This window comes from Chaetodon auriga, chromosome 18, assembly GCF_051107435.1.
Source record: "Chaetodon auriga isolate fChaAug3 chromosome 18, fChaAug3.hap1, whole genome shotgun sequence".
Taxonomy (NCBI): domain Eukaryota; kingdom Metazoa; phylum Chordata; class Actinopteri; order Chaetodontiformes; family Chaetodontidae; genus Chaetodon; species Chaetodon auriga.
The window spans coordinates 22,096,151-22,106,833 of record NC_135091.1 but is presented as its reverse complement, the minus strand read 5'-3'; the positions used below and the strand labels follow the sequence as shown (position 1 = coordinate 22,106,833).

General features: G+C 37.2%; 2 protein-coding genes across 2 annotated transcripts; one reads left to right on the top strand and one right to left on the bottom strand.

Annotated features, from left to right (window-relative positions):
- Window positions 1-1,669: 1,669 nt before the first annotated feature.
- Window positions 1,670-3,983, bottom strand: LOC143336281 (gap junction Cx32.2 protein-like). The gene is made up of 2 exons (XM_076756342.1): window positions 3,909-3,983; window positions 1,670-2,962 (listed from the first exon to the last, which is right to left on the bottom strand). The coding sequence occupies exon 2, from the start codon at window positions 2,944-2,946 to the stop codon at window positions 2,074-2,076; it is 873 nt and encodes a 290-aa protein (XP_076612457.1). The 5' UTR covers window positions 2,947-2,962; window positions 3,909-3,983; the 3' UTR covers window positions 1,670-2,073.
- A 1,266-nt stretch (window positions 3,984-5,249) lies between these two features.
- LOC143336276 (gap junction Cx32.2 protein-like) lies at window positions 5,250-10,474 on the top strand. The gene is made up of 2 exons (XM_076756332.1): window positions 5,250-5,306; window positions 8,207-10,474. The coding sequence occupies exon 2, from the start codon at window positions 8,216-8,218 to the stop codon at window positions 8,984-8,986; it is 771 nt and encodes a 256-aa protein (XP_076612447.1). The 5' UTR covers window positions 5,250-5,306; window positions 8,207-8,215; the 3' UTR covers window positions 8,987-10,474.
- The last annotated feature ends 209 nt before the right edge of the window (window positions 10,475-10,683 follow it).

Genomic DNA, 10,683 nt, shown 5'->3' with positions numbered 1-10,683 from the left:
CCTTTTTGGCAACAGCCTGGGAATTCACAAATACTGTGGACTATAATTTACTGCTTGTTTATATAATTTTTTTGTAATGGGAGCAGAGCAATGTGTTTACTTTAGGTAATTAACATGCAATTTTATTCCTTAGTATACTTGTAAACGTACTGATAACAACGCACATTTGCAGGATATTGTGGGACTGCGTGCAACTCATGCTGTGACCAGAAGACTGTGTGAATCTGATTGCCTGGATTAAAGCTGAATTTTACCCCTGGTGTTTTTACTGACAGACCGGTGTGAGTGCCAGCCAGGGAGAAGAGATTTTCCTGTAATGAAGACTAGGCTACTTTGAAACAATGTGATCATAAATACTAATTAAAAAGAAATCTGTATACAGTTGATTAAACAATACTGGGCCACGTTCCTCATATAAGGAAAACTGAGAAACTTGATTTGATTGTCTATGACTTCACAACAGCCTGGATTTTTCTGTTCTTCAAGGCTTTGTCAAGTTCAAGACACAGGACAACAGGATCTGTGATGACAGCAAAAGCCAGCTGTAGTTTGTATTCACTATTATACCTATTACCATATTTATATTTTATTATGTATATTACATGTACTGTATCCTTCAATTTGACTCTTAATATGTTACTATTCTTCCTCAATACAGCATCCAGCATTGCACTGCTAAGCTCACTATGTTTGACCATAGCATTGTAATGTATATAATGTATACTTTTTGAATGGAATGTCTCCATTTCTCATTTAGTTCATTTTTAGATAGTTTCTTGTGCTGATATAATGCAAATTGTCCTCTGGGGATCAACCAAGTCAAGTGTGTGTCACAGGGACGATACAGACAACATAGATGAAACAAAGATAATTTACAGTGTACGGCATCTAAAGGATCTAAAACTAATTTGCAGTTCTCGTCCCTCTATCTGAAGCTTTTTTCAGAGCAAAAAATCCTCAAGCCCAGATCTGGTGAAAGGAAACTCTTTTACAGCGACCACTGTCTTTAAGGGGAATAACAAACATGAAGTCATTTTCATTTTTAGTGACTCCTTCCCTTTGAGGAACTAATAATGATTTAAGATGAGAACATCAGCATCATCAGAAATTCAGTTGATCAAAATGTAATCTTCACAATAAGGACAAGATAAAATGGGTTACGCAATCAAAATCAAGTCATCAATCAAGTCAATCCACTTAAAAATAGAATAGCCAACCCACAGCTTAAGAAATATATTCAAGTAAAACCATTTGATTGTTTTTAGACTGATGGAAAAAGAAAACAATATGGGGATTTGTCATTTAACACTAAAATCTACTAAATATTGCATCATCAATATAAACTGTGTACAGTTAGATTGAAACAATGAATTTTTAATGAATTTGGGCTATTTTCAGTTGTAAGACTGATAAATGCAAGATTATGGCAGGTTTTATATTTATTATGACTGGAAACCTCGATCACTGCTGAGAATGGCTACTGCCATTAATTTACATGAGGGTTCACATCAGACCTGCTGGTTTATAAATGACTTCCAACAGTGTAATTGCTGGGTATGGGTGCTAATAATTAAGAAATGTATTATTAATTATGTACATTGTAAATAATTATTTCTTATGGCTTATCATGGCTTATAATCAGTTGTATAAACATTTATTGCAGCACAATGTGAATCATACTTTCAATAAAACGACAAATATACAATTATTACAAATATGGGACACAAAATAATAGATTAACTTCCTTCAGTGAAGAATGACTGAAATTCTTCCAAGCCAAATCCATCACTGGAACTGTGAAGCCTCCACTTAGCATGTCTGACACAGTGGAGCTGATGTTATGGAGTTCAGCATATTGATTTTTTTTTTTTTTTTTTTCATGTAATTGAGCTTTTAAAGAAAACCACAGTAAATGCTATTTGATTATTCAGTATCCATATTACTATTCCGAGGCACAGCATATTTGATAATTCAATCAAAAATCACAAAAACACAATCCATATTAAAAGAACTGCAGTTATTCAAGAGTACTAAACTAACTAATATCCAAAACTGACATGTATAATTCACGTATTAAGAGTTCTTTTCTTTACTGATGGAGTCACTGTGTTTGTCATCATTGCAGAGACCGGTCAGACCCTGGACTGGCAGAGGTGACAGTGGGAAGTCTCCATACTGGCTGCTCACGGCCCTCCAGGCTGGATTTGATGGGCACTGCTGTGAACTGAGCACATGCTGCTGAGCTAGAAGCTGTTTTCTGATGTCTCTCCTCCTGATACAGAGCAGGTAGATTATCTCCATGATACTGAGGATCACTGAAATGCCTGAAACTACAAGCATGAAGATAATGAAGATCGTCTTCTCTGTGGGACGAGAAATATAACACTGGGCACCGCTGAAACGGGCACAAGGTGGAGACATTGTACAGTGGAAATAGGGGACCATGAAAACAGAACCAAAGATGTAGAATTGGCCCACACAGAATCCCACCTCCAGGAAGATCTTGAAGACCAGCTGAGTCATGTAAGTGCACAGCAGGGTGCCTTTTATCTTCACTTTCCCTCTGTTGTCTATGTACTTGGGCTTCTTCCGTACATTTCCATTAGTGCTGCCCTGTAGTTGCTCCATCATCCTCTTCTCTTTGTGGATAATGTGGACAGCATGGCCCAGGTAGACCAGGGTTGGTGTGGACACAAAGGTGATCTGCAGGACCCAGTAATGAATGTAGGATATTGGGAACAACCAGTTGTAGCAGGCATGTTCACATCCTGGTTCCTTAGTGTCACAAGAGAACTCTGACACTTCATCTCCCCAGACTTTGTCTGCAGCAGCACCAAGGACAAAGATCCTGAACAGGAAGAGGACACTCATCCAGATCTTCCCCACTACAGTGGAGTGAGACTGGACTTTGTCTAGTAGTGAGGACAGGTAAGACCAGTCACCCATGGCTGGAAACTAATGTCTGAAGTAGAGGAGAAACACACATACATCAAACCTCCAGTTGTAGGTTGAAAAATACTGTAAATGAGACAAGTACAAAGATAAAACATTATTCTACTCTATTTCTTTTACTAATCAGGGTGTCTGCAAGTCATACAAAGACAAAACCGTATTAAAGCCAGAAGAAATGAAATATTATTTGTCTGCAGAAAAGAAATGTAAATGACAATTATAACGATTATAGTCTTTAAAAAATCCAGTTATATAAAAGTCAGTTCTGTGTGAAAGGCCAGAAATGCAACAGGTATTAGAAATTCTAACATTCAGAAATCTGAACTTAAACCTTTTTTACTTATTCACTTACACTTCCTTATTTACCTGTATTGAGTCTTACTTATCAAACCTTTAAGAGCACTATGAATTTTCTGAAAAGTCATCTCAGTGAATGAATTTCTAAAATTTAGAGAATGCTGTCACCTGTTAGAGGACAAATTTAAATCTTACTCGTCAGCCCTAAAACAAAGAGAGAAGTGTTGTTTAATAATCTGGGGAAATTACCTCCCTGGATAAATATGAGGTTACATGTTGCATGTCTAAATTTAGTCTCACATCAACAACGTGATGAAATGTGATTTTTCCACCATTTTCTATAAAAACCTACATCTTACACAAAAACGACTATTTATAAATGAAAAAGATGATGAAAAACTCATTCATGCCTTTAATTCTGTTAATTAAAGGCTAATTAATTTGTCTGAATGAATCTAGTGGAAAGATACTGCAACATAAAATCAGTGCCAAGATTAAGAACATGTCTTGTAGTTTCCACCGCAAAAAACGTCATAGATATGTTGAGGTGGTAACTTGGAATTATCACGATTTGTATCACAGAAACCTGCTGTGACACAATAACATGTCAATGAATGAACATTTTAATTCAAGATTGCAGAAACATATAACACACTCACCTGTCAGGCCTCAGACATTAGGAATTCTTTGCCATGAGCCCATCGCAGAAGAGCCAGAGTGCAGGCAACAAAAGACATGATACACCAATGATACTTAAATACTGTTGAGGCCAGTGGGTTTGGTCTTACTGACTCAGGCATGTACACTTCAGCCGCCCTGTCACAGCTTCTTGTTTCACTCAAACTCGTGATAATTTTGATGAGTCTGATGAAAAGGTTTCGTCAGACTCAGTTAAAGGAAGTAAAGGAAGACTTTGTAACCCTTAATACACATTTTCCTATCACTTATTCATGCTGTAAATCATATTTTGTGAGACATGCAACACACTAGACACACCCTGTTTATGTGAAATATCATGCAGAAATGTGTATTTGTCTATGAAGCAATAATATTGGGCAACATGCTGCCCAATATTTTGGTTATAAAAGGACAGATGGGCTCCATTAAAGCACATACTATGTTATGTGAAAGGTACTGTATCAAACAATATTAGTTATGAGGAGAGGGTCTTCTGAGGTTAAAAAGCTCCTTGATTGTGTTTACAGTCACTGCTTGGAGATAAGCGGTTACTTCATAACTAAGTATAATAAATAATCCAAAAGATGTTAACTCTACTTAAAATGTCGAAAATGCCTAACAAATACACACCACAAACTCAGAGATGTATACGGTCTTCTTTTTTGGGCCAGGTGTCTCTTGAATTACAAAGCCTCAAAGCCAATAAGATGAACCAGATAAATGATTAATATAAGAAACTGGTAAAATGAGATACAGTCCCACTTTCTATGCTGTGTATACAGTTTTTTCTATGCTGGGATGCTACATGGCCCCAAGTCTGCTTTGTGGTTATTTGATTAAAATTAATTTAGTCGTAGAACTATACCTCACTATTCCTGAAGAAAAGGACCATGCTTGAGACAGGGCATCCAGATCAGGAAATGACACAAGACCCACTTACAGGGCCAGCTGACAGTGTGTTTCAGTGGTACTGTATGTATGCCCAAAAAAAATTCCAAAATAAAGGACCCCCGGCTATTTGGAACTTAATCTGACAGATTAATCCAGTCACACCCACAAATTTTTATAGCATCTTAAGCTTCAGCACGTAGCTAATGGGGATCTTTTTAAGGAGTGAGGTTTAGTCATACATATTGTAACAGCTGGCCTGGTGTCAGCTATTGTTAGCAGTGAATAACTAAGCGTTCATTTCTCAACATCTGTCCGTTTCAACAGTACTGCATGACAGAGAGTCATGTTGTGTGGGAGCTTGGGTGGGTCAATCAGGCCTGGAAGGAATCCGATGATTCTGCAATGTTAGCCTGAATTATAAGAGGGAAGTGAAATTATTCCAGTCACAGTAGAGGGACTCACAGAAGAAGGCAGTGGTCATTACTAAGGTATGTAATTCTCACCATTGAGTTAATATAAGAGTTCTAAGTTAATGTGTACATATACAATATTAATTATTAATCAATTAAAATGTGAAAACAATAATGGAGACTTTAAAATGTAAAATGTTAATAACACACCTGACAAATATGATTTGTGTTGACTGGCCTGAGATAGTCCAAATGTGATTTCAGATATATCTGAACTCTGTCTAATCCATCTGCCAGCTACAATCTAATACTCTTGGCAACAGTGTCAGCCAATCATTCAATATTCAAAATACAGAATAAAAAAATATAGTGGCAATATGCACTATGGAAAAATACATCTGCAAAAAATGCACATGATGAATCATATATAAAGTCTGTATAACCTTTTGTGGTTTGTTGTAACCGACTTGTCATATCTGACTTGTCCTGATTTGTTTCTATTCATTTTGCCAGCCAGAATTCTGTAAAAGTATTTTTCTGAGACAGATGCAGTTTGTTCAGAAGCATGGCAGCTGTAAGACTAAAGAGCTGAGTGTAACACTGAAGCTCTTTAATCCCTGGCATTTATTGTCCAGTCAGTCTAAATTACATTATGTTTAATGTTTTTATATGAACTCTATGGACCTCTGAAGTCTCACTGCTCTGCAGCTGCTCCTAAAATTCAATCTACAGCAACAGGTCCTCATACCGAAACAATAGGTCATAGGTCAGTATGTTGCAAACGTCCCACTTTACTAGAAAAGGTAACTTTTCTTTAACTTGATTATGGGCACAGCCAGCTGATGGAAACACTGATTCACTGTGCATATGGCTCTGGTAATTACTTTGTGGTAATTCAATTAATTGCAATGAATTGTTTGGTAATATGCACCACTGCACTCTGCACCATTAAGCTGCAGTGTATTTTTTTTTTAAATTCTGAATGCCACGTGCATATTCCAAAGCCTTACTTGCAAATGTTCCTTAAACTCAGTTTATCAATTAGCATGATTGCTTCCTTGCCAGTACAGTTTCTACCATATGGCCAGCGGCAAGAAAGTGGTGTCACTCACAATTTAAAACATCTTTGCTGATGGAATAGTAATGTAGCATGACAGCAATTATGTGAATTTATAACTTCTGTTGCATAAATTTACCTCCTCAGAGGTGGTACATGTGGACTGGTTATTGTATCAGTGCTAATCTTTGCACTTAATCTAACATTAATAGATCAGAAATGCATTTACACTGGGGTACCAGTGTATTTTTACATACTTCTCGAGCATTATCAATACACTTCAAGTGTATTAAAAACTCCTAAAAATGTATTATAATTGATGATATAAAGTGTACTACCAATTTGCTTCAATATATTGTACTTATAATGTACATGACAAGTATTACTAATGGATTACAAATACGTCTACATTACTGTATTTAAAAATATTACTTGAGCATTTTCAGCACACTTTAAGTGTTACTTAATAATCCTAAATTTAGACTAGTGTATTTTTTACGTAATTCTTGAGCATTTTCAATACATTTTAAGTATACTTTAAAACTAAAGATGAACAGGACGCACTGAACATATATGTCCTCAGGTATATTACGCATTCAACGCACATTAATGGCTGTCCTTGAAATATCTGACACCTCTTATTGTTTGATCCTCGGAAAATATTGGTCACTATTCCTATTTTTCCTGTCATTGTCAACATGATACAGCATTCTGGATGTTTGATCCTAAAATGATGATAATATAAGCAATAATTCAAGCATGAAATAAGTTTATTTGCTTTTGCACATCTGCATGTGCTACACTGAATGGCAAATAGATATTTGAGCAAGTAAAAATGTACTTTTGAGTATGTCATGACAACATAAAATTGATAGAATTTTAATCTGTATAAACTTATTTTAAGTGCACTATTATGCGAGTTTTTTAACACACTTACTGAAAATACACTACACAGTATTTTACATTAATTATCTTAAAGTGCACTTTAAATATTGAACTTAAATTTTACTCAAAATATTTTTTACTGAAGTATATTTATTTAAAGTATGCTTTCAACCTATTTAAAGTTGGAGTAGGTAACTCGTATAAAAGTAATTTTTTTTGTCATATTTGCTAAAACTGTCCCTATGCCCAGACAGCAGTACATGAAACATGTAATCTGTGAAAAAAAAAAAAAAAAAACGCTCCATTGGTCCCACCTACTGCTCCTACTGCGATTTGCAAGAATCCACTGTGCCCGACATAAAACAACCAATCAGAGCCAGAAGAGCGTCTGAGGGAGTGTCTGACATCTGTAAATCACTACTCACACACGCTGCGAACCACCCCCTCCCTCATGCTGCCGGCTGCTGCTCAGTCAAACATCTCTGTGAGCAGTGTCAGGAGGCTACTGAAAGCTATGGCGGAGCAACAGCCACCCGCAAAGGAGAAACTGCCCATACCGCCGCTGCCAACAACAGCATATACAAGACAACAAATAACCAGAAAGCTAATATGGTGATTGTTACAGCAACACTTCGCAGCGCGTACGGTATGTTAGCGACTGTGATGTAGCGGCTGGGCAGAGTTAGCTTGTTTCCGATACTAAGGCTAACGTTACTGGTTGTCACGGCAGCCACGCAGATGCCGCAGGGAGGAGGGGCTTGGAGGCAGGACATGAGTGCAGTGGAGAGGGAGGGGGGGTGACATGGAACTTGTGTTGGTTCAAATTTTCAGGCTAAGTCTGCTCTCTTCTCGACCTTACCGACTGCAGCTTTAAAGGAAATACACACATATATTAATGTACTGGAAACATACTTTGCAATATTTAAATATACTTTAACTATGCTTAAGTATGTATGTTATGTTCACTTTAGATTATTTTCTTGAAATTCTATCATCGGTGTATTCATCATTGCTGTCTTCGTCTTCTCTCTTGTAGGCTGCTATCATGGGGGAGTGGTCCTTCCTGGCTGCCTTGTTGGACAAGGTGCAGTCACACTCCACTGTAGTGGGCAAAGTCTGGATGAGTGTTCTTTTCCTCTTTAGGATCTTCATTCTGGCTTCTGGCGTTGATAAAATATGGGGAGATGAACAAGCAAACATGAACTGTAACACCAAAAGCCCTGGCTGCAAGAACGCCTGTTACGATCGATCCTTCCCCATGTCTCACACACGCTTCTGGGTCCTCCAGATCCTCTTTGTTTCCACACCGACACTCATCTACCTGGGCCACGTCCTGCTGGTGATTCGCAAAGAAAACAAGCTGAGGAGACGCGTAGAGTACAAACTTGGAGTGAATGGGATGATTAAAGCTCCAAAGTATTCAGATGAACATGGTAAAGTGCAGCTCAAGGGTGTCCTGCTGGTCAGCTACATGATGCAGCTGCTGTTCAAGATCCTGTTTGAAGTGGCATTCATTGTAGGCCAGTACTACCTATATGGCTTCATACTTATGCCTACAAAGATTTCATTCCCTGACTACCCCTGTCCAGCACCTGTAGACTGCTTCATAAGTCGTCCCACAGAGAAAAGCATTTTTATTAGCTTTATGTTGGCAATGGCCATTCTCTCTGTGATCCTCAACATCGTGGAGATGTTCCACCTGATGATCTCAAAAATGAAGACGAGGAAAAGGAGGAGTAGTGGCTCAATTCCTCCAGAGACGTATGGACTCAACAAACCAACCCACAATTCAGCTGATAGAGTTACACTTTGTTGAAGGCCTGCGAACAGAGATCTTCCCCCTTTATATTGATCCTGTGCATATCTGCAAAAGTTGTATCGAGTTTGGAATTGTCTGAGCATGACATCCATCTTATGTACCTACAGCAATACATTGTCTCTTTTACTTTTTACTTCAAGCTTTAAATGAATCAGCTCTTTGGTCAGTAGCAGGAAAGATTGTATCCAATCAGAGGCTCTAGTTCAGGGTCACTTTGACTGGGCTAATTATAAAACCTTCATTCATACACCACATTAAGTCACTTTGGCTCATTTCAACGGCTGATTTGTTGAGAAGGGCCTCAACCTTATTAGGACTTATATATACATTAAACTGTCAAATGGATATTTCACATAATAGAGTGCAACAAATTTTGTATTGTTCAACTTTCAATGGCAGGTATCACATGGAGAAAAAGTATCCGAGGCCATGAGCCTTTTAAGAAATCCTAATGAGTTTGACACACCTTGTGCCATACACTTCAATCTGAAGTCCAGTCAGATGATTTTAGCACTATTAAAATTCACTGAACAGAAAATATAACTCTTTGGACTGAAGAACTGCTGTCAGGTTTAAGTCTTGTAACAGAGATACAAAGCACATCAGGAGGACTCTGTTATCTTGGAACATCTTAAAATGTCAATAAGGAAGAAAGTCAGTGAACCAAATATCATTTGAAAGTCACAGGCTATTTAAAGTAAGGTGTTACGGTGCAGATGAAGTGTGTGCTGTAATCTGGGAATGTTTTCAGCAAAGTCTGTCAGTTAATTTCATTTGAAGTTACCTAAATGTATTTTGTTATTTGTATTTGTAGTGTGTATTCAACAAGAGTGTGATGATGGATTTTATTTCCTATGGTTAAATTAATGGCTAATTAATGTTTTTACTTTGCTTTGTCATTTTATTGAGATATTTTACGGTGGAGGTGTGTTGATGCAAAAGTGAGGATTTCAGTGTTTAAAATTTTTTTGCACACTGATGGTAAATTTCACTGTTGTCCTTTAGCCCAAGTGACAGGAGTTTAATTTCCATGATAATGTGAAAAAAGTTGTCCAGGCAACTCCTTCTCTTACAGTATGGATCTGCTAAATAGCATCCATCATGCTGAAACCATGCATCTCCCAAAAAGTGAACTCAAATTTAGGTTGTTAGTACGCACAGTTAACCACTTTGATTCATACAGATATACTTAAAAACACATGTATTTATACAATTTTCTAGATACATTTAAATAAAAATTACCTGATCATAGAAATTAATTCTTAATCTCCAGGATCAGAATGTGCAACACTGTTATGTCAACTCAAGGTCAATTTACGGGCGGACTTGTCTCAGCTATACAACTTTGGTCACATTATCACAGGTCTGTCTCTGGTGACTGATGTGAACGGTCTCCACTGACTCCTGGCTGATGACCTTTGACACCTCTCAAGTCAATGCTTACAATAATTTGAAAAGCAGTGCGAAAATCATGTAAATTAAAAAAAGCTGTCCTGTTTCTTTACTTGCAAAATAAAATAAAATATAGAGATAAAATAATGCCAGCTTTGTCATCATTAAACATTTCCCTGAAGAGACTAAAACCAACTATAAATTGATTCAACAAACAATCCGTTTTGGAGTTAAAGTAAAAACTGATGTCACTTGTACATTTGTGCCTGCAAATAGTGGACCGCAAGAAAGATTTGGTGAAG